The sequence below is a fragment of the Alligator mississippiensis genome, chromosome 1 (assembly GCF_030867095.1).
Source record: "Alligator mississippiensis isolate rAllMis1 chromosome 1, rAllMis1, whole genome shotgun sequence".
In the NCBI taxonomy this organism is placed as follows: domain Eukaryota; kingdom Metazoa; phylum Chordata; order Crocodylia; family Alligatoridae; genus Alligator; species Alligator mississippiensis.
The window spans coordinates 130,271,635-130,290,844 of record NC_081824.1 but is presented as its reverse complement, the minus strand read 5'-3'; the positions used below and the strand labels follow the sequence as shown (position 1 = coordinate 130,290,844).

At 44.2% G+C, this 19,210-nt stretch overlaps 1 protein-coding gene and 1 long non-coding RNA gene across 6 annotated transcripts; one reads left to right on the top strand and one right to left on the bottom strand.

Annotated features, from left to right (window-relative positions):
• Positions 1-2,207: 2,207 nt before the first annotated feature.
• On the bottom strand, positions 2,208-10,995 carry LOC109283386 (uncharacterized). The gene is made up of 2 exons (XR_002090547.2): positions 2,627-10,995; positions 2,208-2,443 (listed from the first exon to the last, which is right to left on the bottom strand). It is a non-coding gene; the product is annotated as an uncharacterized LOC109283386 (long non-coding RNA).
• Positions 10,996-11,294: 299 nt separating this feature from the next.
• Positions 11,295-18,214, top strand: ZBTB2 (zinc finger and BTB domain containing 2). 5 transcript variants are annotated; one of them, XM_014605544.3, is made up of 3 exons: positions 11,295-11,492; positions 13,839-14,021; positions 16,703-18,214. In XM_014605544.3, the coding sequence occupies exons 2-3, from the start codon at positions 13,849-13,851 to the stop codon at positions 18,054-18,056; spliced, it is 1,527 nt and encodes a 508-aa protein (XP_014461030.1). In that variant the 5' UTR covers positions 11,295-11,492; positions 13,839-13,848; the 3' UTR covers positions 18,057-18,214. The 5 variants fall into 5 exon arrangements, with proteins under 5 accessions (XP_014461030.1, XP_019343864.1, XP_019343863.1 ...); XM_019488319.2 differs by having other exon boundaries at positions 13,823-14,021; XM_019488318.2 differs by lacking the exon at positions 11,295-11,492 and adding an exon at positions 12,136-12,636.
• Positions 18,215-19,210: the final 996 nt, after the last annotated feature.

Genomic DNA, 19,210 nt, shown 5'->3' with positions numbered 1-19,210 from the left:
CATGAGACCCCAGACAGGTGACTATCTAACCTCTTTTTGAATTTACCCAAGGTAAGGGCAAGGACCACTTCCCTGGGAAGTTGGTTCCAGGTTCTGGCCACCCTGACTGTAAAATATTGCTTTCCGATCTCCAACCTAAACCTATTCTCCATCAGCTTATTACCATTGTTACTCATCACCCCAGGTAGTGCTGGGGAGAATAGGGCTCTTCCTGTTTGCTGTTCATCTCCCCTGATGAGTTTGTAGGACAGCCACTAGGTCCCCCTGTCAGCCTCCTCTTGCCAAGGGTGAACAGGTTCAGGTCCCTCAGTCTCTCCTCATAGGGCCTGTCCTGCTGCCCTCTCACCAAATGGGTGGCCCTCCTCTGAACTCTCTCCAAGCTGGCCACATCCCTTTAATCTTGAGATAAAATAAATTTAGCTTTGTTATACCAAGATCCTTAAGAATGATGTAGGATAGTTTCTATTCTCTAGATAGTTTTTGCAGTGATTATGGAAGTGTGTGCATCTTGGATGAAATTCTAGTTTTGTCTTAAATCATTATGGATTGCCTGTTGTCAATTCATACACAATCCTCATCCTCCCAAAAATGTTTCTGCCTCTGAAGTTTTTTGCCTTTGTCCTCTTGAAAGCTAAAGACATTGATGCACCTTCCATTTCTGACAGAAGTGTTGACCTTTGGGCTGGGGTCCTTTCATCCATCCTTGCTCAAAGGCTCCCTTCGGGGCAGTTTTCCTAGCTGCACACCACCACCACAGTGGAGTGGATATGAACAGACTTCTGTTTTGGGACAACTCAACTATTACTTCAGATCCGTGACTGGGCAAAGGCTTTGAAGGATCAGAGTAGGAACAATGACAAAGATGGAAAAAAAAACCCAACAAGCTATTAATTCTACTCAAACAGCTCTTTTGGTTTTGAGATGTTGCCTTTTATGCTACAGTGCTGAAGAACCTAGTGCAGAATTAGTTTAAATATCATGAGTACTGATTATAGAATTTGTAGTATACCCAATCTTTTTTTTTTTTAATCTAGAAGCCTAGTTTCTCCTATTCCTAAATAAAATACTTGCTCTATCATAAATCTTGCCAGCATATCAAAAATTTTAATTTTATGTTTCAATATTTCATCCAAATTTCCCAGTTATCAAGTACAGATGTTAACCAAGATTTTTTTTACCTGTAGATGAGCACCAAGAAGTCAAAGAAATGACTAATTTCTCTGCTTCCTAGCTCTTAAACATAGTTGAAATTATCTAGCAAGAATGAACTTAAATTTACTGTAGACCTGATTTCAGCACCTTTATGTATAGCATTGATCGTCTTGTTAGGGATCAGTTTTCTGCGATGAAAAGAGCAGGTGTCTGTTAAAAAAAATAAGAATGTGTTTGTGGTAAGCTTCCCCCCAGCACTGACTGGCTGTGGGGCTTGTGGTGGCCCCACCCCTTGCTGCTGATTGGATGTGTGGGTTGTCATTCATGTGGCCCTGCCCCTCAGTGGCAGAGAGGGGTGAGGTCACACAATGGGCAGCACTCAGCTAATCAGCAGCAGAGGGAGGCGAAGGCAGCTGCCATCTCAGCTGCTTCCATGTGCTGGTAGCTTCTCCCTGGCAGTCTGCCTCAGAGGCTGTAGTAATTGCTGGCTTCTCCTGGAAAGCCAGCATTTTATTTTCTGTAAGGTTCCCCCAGCCAATTCTAAAGATTCCCTATAAAAAACACAAATTCCATGTTTCTCCATGGCAAACTAATTTCTAGGATCCCTGATCACCCAACTACACCTTTCCTAGAGACTCCCAGCCTCATTGAGTGACCAGTAATCCTAACTACTCCATATTCTTCTCAATGTGTGACCCTATGCTATATATCTTGCACACCATCCACTGAATATTAAATTTAATTTTTTCTTGGGTTTTTTCTGATAGTGCAAGTACCACAGGAGGTCTTTACAAATAAAAGTGATCTTCATAAGAATGCTTGAAGTGAGAGGGATCATTTCTGTTTTGCACATGGGGTGAAATGGGTTAGAAAGTCAGAAATTGACTGAAAATAGGATTCAAGCAGCCTTGGCCAATTTTTTCAGAGTACTTAGCATTTTACAGCATGTTACATGCAGAGCAGAAATCCTACTGAGTTTTGTGGCAGCTGAGAGTGCACACTTCTTGCAGAGTTGACCCTAAGTGTTTCAAGTGAAGTAGTCAAGGAACAGGAACTAGTTACCTATAAATATTTTCATTTATATGACTTGCCCAACTTCATATAAAGCACTCTACGGCAGAGGCAGCATTAAGATACCTTCACCATAACAGCAACCCTTCCCTCACTGCAGTTCCCATTTCATTCACCACGTCCTCTTCAACTTTTGCAATAGAGACAACAGCTACTTTCATGACATATCCTTGACGCATGACAAAAATAGGGTAACTCTGCACTGGATGAGGCAGGGGACCTGTTGGAAAAAACAGGATATGTTAATATAATGAAATTCATAACATGCCTTCGGGAGACAGGGTTAATAGTTGCCTAAGTACCTTAGTACTGACGCTTAACTTGCGAATGTTTTTGCAATTGTTAAGTTTCTATTATTTAACTGAAAACAAATGGCAGTATTAAAACAAGTGAGTTAACCCACATGCACACAGGTGGGGCTCTTGACATCTACAGCCCTTTTCTCTGCTACTGGGTATTAAAAGCATCTTATCTTCTATCTCAATCTGCCCCAAAAGGTATGAAAGCTTTGTCAGCTGGTTTCACAACTATCTGCAAGAGATCAAAAGAATGCAGACGCTCAGCATTCCTGGCTTCCAGAGGGGAGCATCTATAGTGGTTACATACCTTCCTGCTCCTCCCCACATATACTGTCCCCCTCTCCTGCCCCATAAGTATTCCTCATCCTGCTTGTAGCTTGCTTGCATCCCTATTCCCACCCTGTCAGTCACTTTACCTTTCCAGCCCCTATCCTCTCAAACCTTTTGCTTCTCTTAAGCATTGTTAGGGTGTTTCTTCTGTTCCTTCCCACTATGTGGGAAACACCATAAATAGGGCTAAAAGTGGAGCAGCGGTCTCCCTCTTCTCATTTGACTAATACAATAGCAGCCCCCAGCAGCTGGGAGAAGCAATTGCCAGTGAAGGCCCGATTGGCTCCTGTGAGTAACATTACAAGCTGTGAAGGGACCAATCAAGTTCAAGCCTAAGTGAAATTCTCTGAAGGTTCAGTGCCCAAATGCTAACAAACTATCACTGACTGCACAGCAGTGAGATTTTTTTTTGCAGAGGCACATAACATGGGCCCAAAATGAATTTTCACAGGGTTGGCAGAAAGCACACTCATGCCATATACAAGTTTCAAATACCAGAAAAATCATGAAATAATGTGTGGCTCTATGTTTTGGCACAGAACTAAAAACAGCTCTATGAATTAATCACCATAGGCAAAAGCAAGTACAATTGTTTTCACCCTAATTTCACCCTTGGAATGATACTGAACTCTTAACTGAAACCTTCAGGAAATGCACACTTTTTTCAGGCAAACAGCAAAGATATTCAGCCTGAATTATTTAATTGGGCCAAAATGACATGAAAAGTGGCAGGCCATCATAACTATAGGCATAACTACCTGGACAATCTGAAAATATACTACTGTCTTCAACTAGACAGCATAACAGATCTGCTGGTTGTAAATCAGCCACTAAATGGGGGGGGGGGGGAATCAGTCATAGGTGTAACACTACCAACAACAGTCAGTTATAAATTCTGAGGTAAAGCTTTAGATACAGCAATAGTAAATACAGTATAAAACTCCTGGGTTCATATTTGCATCTCTGGAAGATCCCAAGTTCTTAGCAAATGCATGCCTTGAATTTTATCTAGCCCAAGATTTATTACAAAAGCAGCACTCAGGTCACTATACAGGTCAGTCGCATCATACACGCATTTAACTTGCGCAAATTCAACTATACGCGGGGTGGGAGGGGCTTGAGCTTGCACACAGCACTGCCGCTTACCTGGAGGCCCATTACGGCAGTGACAGCCACTGCCTCCAAAACCTCCCACTGTTGCCATGGAGTCGTGCCTGGAGCTGTGTGGCCAAGCCACCGGGCAGCAGCGGCACTGTGGTGGTGGCCAGGCAGCACACAGCCATCCCCACCACCCCACGCTGCGCTGTTGCCATCAGCCGCACAGCTCTAAGCACGGTGCCGCGTGCAAACTCAAGCCCCGCCCCCCACCCCGCACATAGTCGCCGATTTTCGCCTTATGCGATTTTCACCTTATGCGCTGACTTTAGCACCTAACCCCTATGTAAGATGTGACTGACCTGTACTACACTAGAAACTTGATTATATGAAACATAATAAAGAATCAGATTCCTGCAAAACCAGCAAGGATGCTAGTATCTTTTCACCTTCAAAACATTAAAAACCCAATGATGGACCAGACTGATTTGGGTCACTTGGAACAACAGCAAAACCTGCATTAAGCAAACATCAAATATTAAGCAAACCCTTAAACATTAATTATTCCTAAGCTTCTGAAGATCTACCAAACAGTTTTTCCCAATTTTGAGGCAACCAGTTTTGGTAGTCCCCAAACGGTACTTTCTACTGTACACGTAAGCCAAGTCACTAAACTTTACACCACTTTCAAGGGGGTAGTTCTCCAAATTTACAGCAGAGAATAAACAAGCAGTAATAATGAGGAGGCTATTGTTTTAATATTTTGTTTCTACAGACCTGCAACAGAAAGGTGGAAATCCCCCCTCCCATTTACTCTGACTTTTGACAGCATTACAGGTAGAGCTAGCATCACTTTTCCTCAACTAGTGTTCAATCAGTTACCTTCATTTAGGCAAGTCCTTCAACAGCTACTGGGCAGGAAAATTATGGTAAAAACCACAAAAAATGGCCTGCCACTTTTCATTTAATTTTAGCATAATAATTCAGGCTGACATTTTTGCTGGTTACCTGAAAAAAAGGGTGTGCATTTCCTGTAGGTTTCAGCAAAGAGTTCAGTATCATTCCAAGGGAGAGGTTAGGAGAAAAAAAAACTGCACTTGCTTTTACTCTGGTGATTTGTAGAGCTGTTTTAAGTTCTGTGTAACATCTGAAGTGACTTTTTAACTCTTTAATACTGATCAAACTTAACATGAGTGCTTAACTAGTGAACATTTATACTTAGCAGCTCTGCAGGTACACAATACAATGTTTCTTATTATGATTCAATTTAGGGAAAACCATATAATTATGTAAAAACATAATATCAACATAATTTAGTGAAGCGCTTTTTCTACCATAGGGTGAAGAAACTGCAAAAGGTTTTTGCCATACAAATATGGAAGTACTCACCAGTCAGGTTTTAATTCTAATCTTTTATTGTGCTGCTTAACAAATAAATATACAAGTACTTGCCTTCATTTAACACTGTAGAGTGGTTCTATTCTGAAAAAAGTCACTCTATCCAGGACACCATCATATTTTGAGCTTGTACAAGCAGTTAAAGAGAGCTGGGGCAAAAGTAATTAGTTGAACTGGGAAGGAGAAGCAAACTGGAGAGTTGGTCCACTACACAACAAAGGTTTTAGTGGATAGAGCCTCCTGGTGGACACACTTTTTATATCATGAAGCTGTTTGGTATTACCAGTAGTTAAAATGATTTCTCCGATGGACATAAACTATGTTGACAAAGACACAATCAGTGACAAGTTGCATACAAACTTGGGAGAAGGGGAATTGCGCTCCTAATAACAGCAAGGCCTAGATCTATGAAGAGATGAGAATTTTGTTACTTTCCTTCACACGGCACTTGCACATGAAAGGTGTTTTTTTAAGCCCTCTATTCTTAGGGCAACTGAAAATTACTCACATTATGAACCTGCAGGCTCAGATGCACTCTGCCGGCAGTATCCATCTGGAGAGTGTCCACCCAGCTAGAGCAAGAGCATTACAGCAACAGGGGTTGAAGGACAGGAATAAAACAATTACACCAGCTCTTTCCAGCCAGTAATGCACCTGGGAAAGTGCATCTCTACTGGTGTTACACTTCCACAGCCATACAAAAAGCAAGAGAATGAAAATAGACCTTGCCAGGGAACCTGATACTGGAAGAGCAGGGAGAAAGTGATTGTAAGAGAGTGTTGTATTTTAAGGCCACTAGCAGTAAGAAGCTATTTTAACTATCATACTTCCCACCATGATTTCTTTGTTGATTTGGATCACTGTCCCTGATTCGACTTGGCTGAATCTGAAGATTCAATGCTGATTTGGACAGACACAGCTGTGTAAGTTTGTTCTACATAACTTGAGGTAGCAGGCGCAGCTCATGATCGCTGCAATGCTAGGGTGGATGGAGCATCCCACAGGAGTGCATGCACCCCAGCATCACAGCATTCATGAGCCCCTGCTACCTAGAGGTATGTAGAAAAACATTTCAAGCTGTCTCTGTCCGAATCGCCAAATCATTCCAAACTGAATCAGAGAGTTCCAATTCGATTTGGAGAGATTAAAGGGTCCTCTGATTCGATTCAGATTCGGCCACCAAATTGGGCCGAATCTCCACCAAATCGAATCAAGGACCAAAGGTTCGCATAGCCCTAGTATATGTATTAATGCTTTAAATTACCATTTTAGTTCAATTTGACCCATTTACTTGAAACACAGGAGCTACCACATTCCAACTACAGAATCTATGGCAAGTACCAAATCCATTTTTCTCTTACCCTGGCAAGGGTTTTTCCTCAAAAAACATAAATCTGGACTGTTGAAAGCTGTCCTGAGTAAAAAAAGAACTATTTTGAACAGCAGATTCTGAGAGGCACAGAGACTCCACCTCATTTGGAAGGTGTCAAGCAAGTCTCCAGTGGTACCTTCAACAACAGATACCAGTTAACTTGATTCCGATTCAAAATCAGTGTTGCAGCCACGACAGTCCAGGAAATGAGAGAAGCAAGGGTTTTACTTTGGTGATGTCTTAATGCAGCTGAGGTCAAACTTTTTTTTGGATAGGCATGCCACAAATTAGCCCTCCACAACTGCTACTCTGAGCCCTTTTCCTGCCGGTTTTCTGCTTCCTTGCCTTGTATTCCCTACCTGACCTGCTGCTGTGCTTTCTGCTCCATCTACCACCATGCTGAATGTTTTCCTCCCCTCCAGCCCTGATCATGCTACACACAAACACTGCCCATGCCACTTGTGACATTCGTGCTGCAGGCTGACCACCTGCTTTACTGGACCAACTGTAAAGCTGGAAGAGCTGTTAGGCAAGCTTTCAGGCACAAAACGCCCACCCTCAGGTCTTCTTTCCCACACCTGACGGACACTTTGTGCCAAAGGCTTGTCTAACATCTCTCCAGACTACACAACTGATCCAATAAGATATTACAAAAAAAAAAAAAAAAAACCCCCACACACACACAAAAAAAACAAAAAAGCCTTGCTTCTGAAATCAATTGTGCAAAGAAGAGTTGCACTTGAAGAGCATGGATATGTCTGTCTACCCCAGTTTCCCCCATGCTAAACTGAAACCTTACTTGTTTTGCTTGATGATCATCATCCCAGTAGCACGTGCATCACCAGTGGTTAACAATGTAATACTTGGTTCGTTTTGGCAATATTCTGGCTTTGAGTAAAAACAGAACAAGGACTATTGCTATGACATGTTATTTCAATTAAGACACAGGAAACAATCCTGAAGCCCACAGTTGTGTGAACAGTCATTCCTATTCTCAATTCCTGGACTTAAATAAGTAACACTTCCAGAACATAGTATTTTAAACAGCTTGTTCATTCCTAGCAAAAGTCATACAATTAGGAAAAGAAGTGTTGAGTATATTTATAAAAGACAAGTTAATCATCAACCTGAGGCAGGGCGAAAAGCCAGCCTATAACTATTTAAATGCATACATTAGCATTGTTACCACTAATTATTTTAATATAGAACACTTACAGATACATTTCATAACTTGGCTTGCCACTGAGAGTTGAAATATTTAATAAAATACAAGAGATTCAGGCAGGTCAGCTTTAAGAAATGTTAGATTTTGTAAAGCCAAAAATCAATGTGTTAAAAAGACCCTTCCCATTGGGACCTGAAAAATATTTCTTTAATACTTGCCAAACCTTTTGCCTGTTCATAAAGGTGGAATTATGGGAAGCAATTCTGAAACAAAATGACTTCTTTCCTTCTTGCCCAATCTAAAATTTAAAAAAATTGTGAAGCAGAAAAACAAACCTAAACAACAACAGAAACCACACACCCGTTTTTTTCCTCCTGATTTGAATCTGATATTTTGCTACAAATAGGAAGGAAGTCTGCTTTTAGAAATACCACATGGCTTAGCCATTCTAAGTACCTCAGAACCAAAGCCCGCTGAAGTCTATGGGAATCCTACCATTGACTTCAATAGGCTTTGGATCATAACTAATATCCTTTTAAATCAAGATAACATTTCTGCTTTGCTGATAATATGACATCACAAGTTCAATACAATTTTCTTCCATCTTTAAAGCCAGACTGTCTTCTCACCCATGATATGAATCAGGTGTAACCACCTGAAAGCCACACAAGTTGTACCAGTATACATTTAAATAGGAGAATCAGGAGTGCAATTATGAAGAAGGCTTTCTAGAAATACATGCTTTCCTGTTCAGTGTCCATTCAAAGCACTGCCTATAATTATTTCATTTTAAAGTTTCATTGATTTTGCTGGTTTCAAGTGAGTAGGTAAAACGTCTTGTGCAATAAGCTCCTAAATTCAAATGTCTAGCTTAACACCTACATTAGTTTTATTTTTCATCTTGTCAAATCAAATATGAAGCACTGTCACACACACCCTCCCCCTCCCCTCCCCCCCATTCTGGCAGGTAAACTAGAAGCATTCCAATCTATTAGTTAAAAACATAATTTAAAGTTTCTTTAATCATGTGTTAAACACAACAGCTCTTTAAGCTGTTACAGTTGATCATAAATATAGTTAGGTGCATGAGAAATGCTCAACCTGCTCTGTAAAGTAGCTATTCTTCAAACTTCAATAAGCTCCTTCATTCACAATAGAAAATACAAGCTAGAAACTTAATTTTCAGTCTGACTAGCACAAGAGACACTGGGATCAGTATTTATAAACTAAATTACATGTAGCCTGATTAGATTTAACTTGTATAATATGGATTAAAAAATAATTTAATATTTATGGGCAAGAAGCTGCCAATGGACCACACTGCTCCTGCCAGAACTCCACTGGCTTCAGCAGCCCTTCACACATTCCTGGATAGATCTGTCCCAATATCAACTTAGTTCTTGTAAAATGTGATGACAGGTTGCCCTGAAGTCTGCAATAGTCTGCTGATCAACAGATACAGACTGAGACATGCTGCTGGGGAAGTTACGTCTCAGTCACACCTGGCTCTACAGGTGAAAAGTTAGTTTGTTTTCTTGCATTTGTGCATTGCACACTTCGTTTACTGAGTGCAAACCGAAGTGCCAAACACTTACTTGGGAAGCTGATGCCCGTCTCCTACAAAAAGGGCTGAGAGAAATAAAGCAAGTTCACTTGACAGCCATAAATAAATGATTCTTTACTTGATAACAACCAGGACTGAACTTCAAACTATAGACATGGGACTAACTTACTGCTACTAACAAATGGAAAACTCTCAGTTAATGATAAGGCTCTAAAGCAGTGATTCATAACTAGGGTGGTGCAGCATGCTGGGGTGCTCCAAGACTCCTTCAAGGCTGCCATAGGGGGCTGCACAACCGTAGCAGTCTTAGGAATGGAAACATGAGTCAAAATATAAATTCAGAGAAAATAAACAGAAATTCATATTAAAAGCCTTCTGATCTGTGACCTGAGTTCTTTGCAACAGCAGAACCGGTCTATTATTTTTCTGTAGTCAAAAAAAGAAAAAAGTGAAAACCAAGATAACATTTTCAGGGGGGGTCCCTTGAATCCAAAAAGGTTGGAAGCCAATGCTCCAAATCATTACTCCTAATAATCAACACTTTTTCAACAAAAAATGAGTTCTCTCAAGTTTTCACTGATAAAATATCTGCTTTGTGCCCACACACTGTTTTTCAAACTCAATTTTCATTAGGGAAAAAAAAAAGTTTTAGGACCAAAATTATTCACAACCCATCACCAACTTCCTTGAGCTGCCAACTGGTTGGCACATTAATCAGTTCAGGTCTGGACTTTCAGTCTGGCCTGCAGCAAAAATGGATGTGGCATGTATAAAAGGGTCCTCCCTTTATTTACCAGGCAAATCCTCTGCCCCTTGCAAAAGAGATTCACCCCGATTCATATAAACAGCTAAAAACAAGAAGTAAACTTTGTTGGTCACATTTATTTGTGCTACTTCATATCTGTAGGTCCTGTATCATATATTAGATTTAGTCATGAGTTTTACCACAGCAGTTCTCAAAAAAGGAAAAAAAGGGGCCTGCAAGTATGTAACATAGCAGACCCAAACTTGTATTTCCTCAACTTCCCAAAAGCACAAACCAATGTTTGCCAACTTTTTCACTTAAGTCTTTAGCCGGCATCAGGATCTGTTACAGGACAGTAGCCACCCCTCCCTCCCTTGATTAACCTTTCAGCACCCAGCACTACAGAAACACAGTGGAGTTTCCACCTTGACAGGCCTTTCCCATTTCACCTGCACAGGAGCCTTCCCACCTCCTCCTGCACTAGGGCACAACCCTTTGCAACAGGCCATGCCAGCTTGCTCGCACTCTCGGTGCATTTTATTTTTTATTAGGTTTTTTGGGGGGTTTTTTGTACAGAGGAGCCTGTTGATGACAACTAAAAAAATGAACTAGTTTGCTGACAAGTAAAAAGAGGAGCCGCTTGGCCAAGATTCGGCAGCTTGCCCCTTGACTCCTGCATGCCCTGGGCTCAGGTCACGGCTGCAGCACGGGCACTTTTCAGGCCTCTCAAACGAGCATGCCCAGCCCCCCGGGAACGGGCAGTGCGGGGGGGGGGGGGGGGGAGGAGGCTGCGGCAGAGACATAAGGGCAGCGGGTGCCCTTAATCCTCCCCAGCGCAGGAAGTTCAGCTGGCCCCAGTGCCAGGCCCCGGTGCAGGATGCGCTCAAGATGATGCGGCCGGGCCCGGGCGGCAGGCAGAGGCAGGCTCCGGAACAATGCAAGGCGGCCCGGGCCGCGGATGGCGGGAAGCGCGGGGGGGAGGAGAGCAGCGAGGCAGGAGGCGGCGGCGGCGGCCCGGTCGGTGCGGCCTGCGGGAGGGGGAGGGGCGGGGAGGGGCTGGGTGGCTCCTGCTGCTGCTGCTGCCGCCGCCACAGCGCTCGCCGCCTCCCCTCCCCCCCGGCGGGGGCTCCTCGCCTCGCTGCAGCCTCTGTGCTCCGCTCGCGGTCATGTGACCCGAACGTAACCGGACAGGAAAAGCCGCCGCCGCCGCCGCGCTGACTCCGTTGTTGCTGCTGCCGCCGCCGCCGCTGCGAGCGCAAAGCCGAGCGCGGCGCGGCGGCACCAGGCCCGGCCTGCTCCAGGTGAGCCAGGCGGGGGCGCGGGGCGAGCGGGCGGGGGGCTCCGGGGCGGGGCGGGGGAGATGGAGGGGGGTGCAGCCCCAGGCGGGCCCGGCTCGGCTCGGCTCGGCTCGCCTGCCTCGGCGCGGCGGTTGGGGCCCGCGCGGCCTTGGCGCGCTGTCTGGCGGCATCCGGAGCGGGGAGGGGAGGGCGGGGGCGGAGGGCGGGGGCGGCCCCGTCTCTCTCGCTCGCTCTCTCTCGCTCTCCCTGTCGGCGCGCGGCAGCAACGGCCGCTCCCGTCTCGCGCGCCCTGGCGGCTCCCGTCTCGCGCTGCGCGTCTCAGTGCGCCGGCTCCGTCCGGCCCCCTCGTGCGCGCGTGGCGGCCGCGTCGCGTCGCGTCCGCGTCCGCGTCGCGTGCGGCGCCGGGGGGGAGGGGAGGGAGGGACCACAGCCAATGAGAGCCGTGCCCGCCCTTCCGCCCGCCCTTCCGCCCCGCCGGCCAATGGGAGGGCGCCGTCACCTTCCCCCCCACCCTCCCCGCTCGGAGGAGACGTGCTCTGCCTGGTGGCGGAGAGGAGAGGAGAGTGGGGCGGGGGGCGGAGGAGCAGGTCCCGCCCCCCCAGCCGCAAGGCGGGGGGGGGGGGGGGGGGGGTGAGGTCAGCGTGATCGGCAGTTCCTCGCGCGGGGCCTCTCGCGGCGCCCGGGGGGAGGAGGCGCGGGCGGCTCCCCCTCCCCCTTGGCGCCATGCACCGCGCGGCACCGGCTGCTGCCGCCCCTCCCCCCCCCTGCAGCAGGGCGGGAAGGAGCCTCGGCCCCTGGGCATGTGCTGCACAGCTCCCGTGTAACCCACCCCCGGCGGCATGAGGAGGCCTCGGGCCCGTGCCGCGGCCGCCCTGCAGCGCCGTCGGGCTGAGGGGAAGCTGCTTGCGAGGTCCGGGCGCTTCTGTCCCCGGCGCCAGGGCGGGCCCTTGCAGCCGCTTGGCAACCAAAAAGCGGAGAGCGGTCGCAGCCCCTGCAAAGGTCACGAGCAGGCGCCCGGGCTGGGTTGTCGGGCTGGCCTGGACACACACACAGACAGACAGCCATGGCATCTCTGGGACGGGAGGGAACAGGTGCTCAGCACCGCCACACAGGACATAAAGCTGTTACTGTGGCAGGGCAAACTTGGGTAGGTGGGTGGAAACTGAAGAGCACCTCTTTGCTTAGTTGACATTGAGAGAGAGGGGAAAATAAAGTGCCATCAGCACTGCCTCCTTATCACGCTGACATCTCCTACCCAAGTACAGACAGGACCTGCCCAGCCCAGTCATGAAAGCAAAGCTGCAAGCCAGCCTGCAAGGTGACCCTAAATTCTGCCTGCATGGCATGTCTTGGAGGGTTGAAGACTGCCTTTGTGTGTTGTTAGGGCAGTGAGGATTTTCTGTTTTGCTCAAGAATTAAATCAGCAGCAAACAGCCAAATGCTAAAGTGAACAGCCTTTCTGGTAGCATCGAACCTCCTCTTCCCTCCCCCACCACAATCAGTCAGTACCTGTAACGTAAATAGGGTGGTTTCTTCTCCCCCTTCCCCACTTCTGACTTATGTTACACAAATTCTGATCTTGTGTGAACTGAGGCAGTGGGACATGTTCAGGCCATGGAGTGACTGCCCTTTGTTACAGCATACGAGTTCTGTCATCCTTCAGCCAGTTTGGGAAGTGTCCAACCCCACCTATGCCACAGATCTATAAGCCCACGTCAAATATGCCACCCCTGAGAGATCCTGAAAGAAATCAACAGCTCTTAGCTTCTGCCTGCCTGCTCCAAATTACCAGTTGCTCTCATCAGGTGCTTTTTTAAGCCCTTCCCTTGGGGGTTGTTGGAATTAATCTGACTTTTTTCCCCAGTTTCCCTGTAGACAGGTGGTGAGTTTCATTTCTGTCATCAGTGTTATTTTCTACCTACATAGACTTGTTTGTGTACATGACTGAAACCCTAATACATGCATTTTTACTAGCTGAACAGATTAGGACAACAAATTATGCAGTTGGAAGTCTGAAAATTTTTTAATTTCATTTTGTTTCGCTCTTTCTCTTCCTCTCCCCTCCTTCCCCCCCCCCCCTTGGATTTTGATCATTTCTCTCTCATCTAAATCTCACTCTAATGCCTTTTACTTCAGCTACTTACTTGCTCTGTGATCCAGGGCAAGTCACTACAACCTGTATCTTATTTTGCCATTTTATAACATGGGAATAATTAACCATTTTGAGATATTGTTTATAAAGCACTTTAACATTCTTACATGAAGGGTACAGTACGATTATAGCATACAAATATTGGGGAAAGAGGTTTACATGTGTCACTAATTTTACATAGGTCATTTCCTTTTCAGAGTGTAAAACATGGATTTGGCCAACCATGGACTTATTCTGCTGCAGCAGCTGAATGCTCAAAGAGAGTTTGGTTTCCTGTGTGACTGCACAGTTGCTATTGGTGATGTCTACTTCAAGGCCCACAAATCTGTCCTTGCATCTTTCTCAAACTACTTCAAGATGTTGTTTGTTCATCAGACCAGGTAACTATAAAAAGATTGACTGTTTAACACGTTATTCAGTTCAGGCAAGAAAGCCTAGGTGCATTCTGAAAAACGTTTATTTAATTTCTTATTACTGTTCAAAGAAAACCTGGAATCAGTTCTTATTTGTGAAAAACCTTTAAAAAGGACACTTCATGTCTATGAATAAACTGTCAAGGAATCCAGTCTTTTCCCACTGCTACTTATAATTAGTACTTTTCACTCTTGTCATCTGCTCAACGTTAACCCTTTTAATGTCTGTAAAAGAATGGACAAGAGCCAACAACCCCTTAAATAATTAGTTGCGAGAAAGACTGTAAAATAGGCTGGCGATTTAATTTTTACTCTCTCTGGCTTTCAGAAATGCTGCAGCATTAAGGTTTAGTGAAATGATGCTGAGTGATGAAGGATTGCACAGCCATGGAAAACAGGCTGTGTCCCTTAGCTCAGAGCTGTCCAACTGTTAGACTGGGAAGTGCAGCCCCTAGGCTCCTACCCAGATTCTGTCTCTCTTACCTTTCAGTTAGAGGTGCAGTTGTGATCCCTAGACTCCCCTTCCCTCAGCTTTTGCTTCCTTCTCCCTCCCCAGGGGGCAGGGCAGTGCAGCCCAAAGCACCAGGGGAGCTTACTGTGTGGGGGGTGGGGTAGGGTGCAGCCCAAGAGCTCATGGCCTAGTGGGAACTCTACTGGTGTGGCCTGTGCAACACCCTCAACCACTTAGAAGTTGGACAGCCCTACCTTAGCTGTTTATTTCACAGGCATGCTAACAGGCGGAATTTTTGTAAAGAAAGTAAAATACTTGGTTGTTAGCCAGCCTCCAGTAAAATACAAGTTCAACTTTGTCTCCTTTTCTTTTAAATGTTAAAAGATTTTCTTTTAATATTTTCCCAGCTTTTTGAACTAGCACTACAAATTTAATCAAGTTGGTATATTAAATCCAGAGGCAGGGAGCCTGTTCAGACCCAATACCCATCAACTTATCATTTTCCCATCCTGCATATTTCAGCAAGGACTGAGGTGGAAGGGTTTTATGTGAGAGAGAAATGGGGGTAGTCTACAATGGTGAATGAGAAGACTTGTATTGAACACTTAGAGCCAGATCTCTTCTACCTGTTAGGTCTTTAAGCTTAGACACCTGAGTGCAATTTTGTACCACCCTGCTTGAGTCTGTGAAAAGTTTGTGTCTGCTTTTGTAACATGTCACCATCTACCCATTAAGACCAAGCTACTAAAATAGCAAGGAGGAGGAGAACCCACTCATCTTTAGCATTAACAGTTTTTCAAGAATTTAGAAAGGGTGGTATAGGATTGGACTTCAGCCCCCAAGTCCACTTACATGCCTGATATGTAGAATAAAATTTGGTAGTTGAAATAACATAAACCAAACAAGGGATAAGCATGAATAAGAGCTTCTGCTTATTCCTGTCCTTGACTACCTGCTGCCCTCTTGCTTGGCTGCTGGAGAGCCCTTCATTGCAAGGCCACATAACAGTTCTATGCCACAACGTTCTTTGCTCTGGGCTATATCCCTCACAATCCTTTGCCCTTCGCTGTGTCCTCCCCAGTACCTACTGATAGTCGGGAGTAAGCTAATTTATCAACAATATTAAATATTTGTGTATGCAGCTGCTTTCACGTGTGTATAAGATTTACTCAGCTGTAGCTGCAGAAAAAATGATTAGAGAAAGGAATAAGAAAATACAGGATAGAGGGATCCAGTTAATTGCCAAAAACACGAGACAATCTTCTTTCTGTATGTGACAGGCTTGAATTTCATTATCCTCAATGCTGTAGTACCCACTTGTGTATGCCTCACTCTCCAATCTAAACAAATGACAACAAAAGCAAAACGTCGAACAATTTTTGGTTTTCAAAGTGCAAATTACATTTAATTTGGTGGTTCTCCAAATAACAGAAAATAGGTTGTAGGAAAAGAGGGGCTTTACTGTAACAGAATTCAGGTTTTAGCAGTGTTAAATTCTGATAAAAAACTGGGGGGGGGGAAACCTGATATTCTTGTAAGCCACAGGGCAGTTGATGTTTGACCAAGAATAAACACGGCAGAAAATAATAAATGAATAAATAAATACAGGAAATAAATACATATATACATACATAAAAGGTTACAGTCATTTGGAATACATTTATTTTTCAAACCAATTAGTTTCCTGAGGGTAAAACTGTCCAGTTTCAAGTGATCAAAGACATTAAAACTTTGCCTCATTTTTCACAGTGCTTCTCTTCTTACAAACCACACCCTCTGCTTCCTAGCCAAAAAAAAAAATCATTACCAGACCTGCTAGTTTATATTAACTATAGAGTGCACTGTACACAGTGTGATTGTTTTACAGTTTGTTTATGTTCAGGTACTGTTAATCAGAGGGTGGTGACAAGTGTGACTCTCCTTCCTAGATTTCCAAGACTGACCACTTACATGGTTCAGTTAAGGGGCTGCTTAAGATGGTAAGATGTCCACAGGGGCATCTCACCTGTTTGTTGGAACAATCATCTGTTATCATTTCAGTTATAGGACAAAGAGGAGTTTTTAAGCAAATAATTCTTTTGATATGTTTCTTTGGTATTTCTAGTACAGAGCATTCATTTTTATTCCTGCTTTACTGACATAGATTAGATTTTAAGAGTTCTCTCATCACTTATTTATTACTTTGTTTTATTTTCAGTGAATGTGTTCGTTTGAAAGCAACTGACATACAGCCAGACATCTTCAGCTATCTTTTGCATTTGATGTATACAGGGAAGATGGCACCTCAGCTGATTGACCCAGTTCGATTAGAACAAGGAATAAAGTTTCTGCATGCCTATCCACTAATTCAAGAGGCCAGCCTTGCCAGTCAGGGAACCTTTTCACATCCAGATCAAGTTTTTCCATTAGCATCTTCATTGTATGGCATTCAGATCACAGATCACCAGATAAAACATCCCACTAAAGTTACATCAGCAACTGACAAACTTGGGCGAGACCCAAGGCCACAGACTTCCCGGATGAGCCAGGAGCAAGCATCTGAAGGCTCACAGTTAGCTTCAACTCTGCCACAAGTGACCAGGACAAACATGACTACATCTGACCCATTGCAGTCTTCACTGTCCCCAGAACTGGTTTCCACTGCTGGTAATAATTCTCCTCCGGGAGAGGAACCCAACATGGAAGCATCTTCCTCAGATGAACAGCCCACTTCACTCACAATAGCACATGTCAAGCCAAGTATTATGAAAAGGAATGGAAGTTTTCCAAAATACTATGCCTGCCACCTCTGTGGCCGTCGGTTCAATCTGCGCAGTAGTTTGCGTGAACATCTCCAGATCCACACAGGAGTGCCCTTCACATCAAGCCAACAAGGGGAAAGTAGCATGTCCCTGTCTCTCTGCAACAACACAGCTGACAAAGATGCCATGGAAGTGCCTGAAGCTGGAATGATTAGTGACAGTGAGTTGCAACAGATCTCAGATTCCCCCATAATTGATGGACAGCAGCAAGCAGAAACACCGCCACCCTCAGACATTGCAGACATAGACAACTTGGAGCAGACAGATCAAGAAAGAGAAGTGAAGAGGCGGAAGTATGAATGTTCCATCTGTGGACGCAAATTCATTCAGAAAAGCCACTGGAGGGAGCACATGTACATACACACTGGCAAACCTTTCAAGTGCAGCACTTGTGACAAAAGTTTCTGCAGGGCCAACCAAGCTGCCAGACACGTGTGCCTGAACCAGAGCATGGATACTTACACTATGGTGGACAAGCAGACTCTGGAACTCTGTACTTTTGAGGAAGGCAGTCAAATGGACAACATGCTAGTACAGACCAACAAACCCTACAAATGCAACTTGTGCGACAAAACGTTTTCAACTCCCAATGAAGTGGTTAAACATTCGTGCCAAAATCAAAACTCTGTCTTTGCTCTAGAAGAGGATAGATCCATTCTGCTAGGTAGTGGGGACACAGAAGTGACGGAGACAGAGAACTCAGTGTTAGCCTCCATCAAAAAGGAGCAGGAAGCAGTGTTGTTGGACTGAATATGAAATCTGTATCAATTTTTTTAAGTTTCTTTATTCATTTTTACTAAACCAATTCTCTCCCCCTCCCCCTCCAAGCACCAGAAGTACACTGGTATGGTAGAAAATTGGATCTTGCCCCTCCCACCAAAAAAATAAATAAAAGGCTTTATATATCAGATCACAACATAATTCATTTTAATGCACAGGAACATGCCTAAAGGTAATTCAGCTAACTTTGTCAATAGTCCTAGTAAGCTCAAGTTTGATAATTTTTTTAACAAATTTTAGACTATTTAAAAGCATATTTAAATGCAATGAAGTGTGTACTGAGAAACAAGAATATCATTTTGGTAAACAAAGAATAAATATGCAGTTATTTTCCCTGGTAACAAGCCTTTTGAAAAGAACTCGCAGACAATGCAGCATGTTTTCTAGAGCAATACCTACAAACTGGGTAAGATCACAACTAACAAAAGGCTTAGAATTTTGCATAATGAACCCAGGATTTTTTTTTTCTTTTAGTTTTTAGTTTTCCCTCAAGTATACCATTTGGTATCTGGCTTCAGGTAACATTGTTGACATAATGTCCATTCAAGAAAATGTAGTTACTTAGTCAGCATTGACTACGGTAGCTATAACAATAATGTGATGGCAATCTTTTTATATATGCACACATATATATAAAGTGTGTTATGCGTGTGTGAGTGATAGATGCAGGGTAACTAGGTGCACACATACTTTCTAAACAATTGGCCATCTTTCAAGTTCAACAAAAGAAGTCCTTTAGTTATGATTGTTTGACTGATCAGTTATTACACAAGTTATTTTTTAATTACATGTGAACTGCTCCGGACTGTGTGCATTTTTTATTATCCTGTTGAATGGAAATTCATATAACAGTGTTGTCACCGAAGACACGAAGGAAACTAGAGAATAGAGAAATGATATGCCGGTGAGCGCTGTGCAAAAACCAGTGCTACATTCACAAGTGTAGTAGCCATAGATTAGAGTCACTCCTGGTAAAAGGGAAGAGAGACTTGATCACTGTATTCATGCAAGGAACCTCCAAGACTTTTTGGGGTCTAACTGCATGAGTTCAGTAAAAAAAACAAACACAGAAACACTGGTTGGCCCTTCATTTAGTAGCAGGCACCTTCTAATAGAAAGTAAAG

Bases quoted from the DNA above. Each gene is read 5' to 3' on its own strand.
- ZBTB2 (XM_014605544.3), top strand. From the start codon at position 13,849: ATGGATTTGGCCAACCATGGACTTATTCTGCTGCAGCAGCTGAATGCT. The intron at 14,022-16,702 runs GTAACTATAAAA...TTTTATTTTCAG, and splicing joins TTGTTTGTTCATCAGACCAG to TGAATGTGTTCGTTTGAAAG.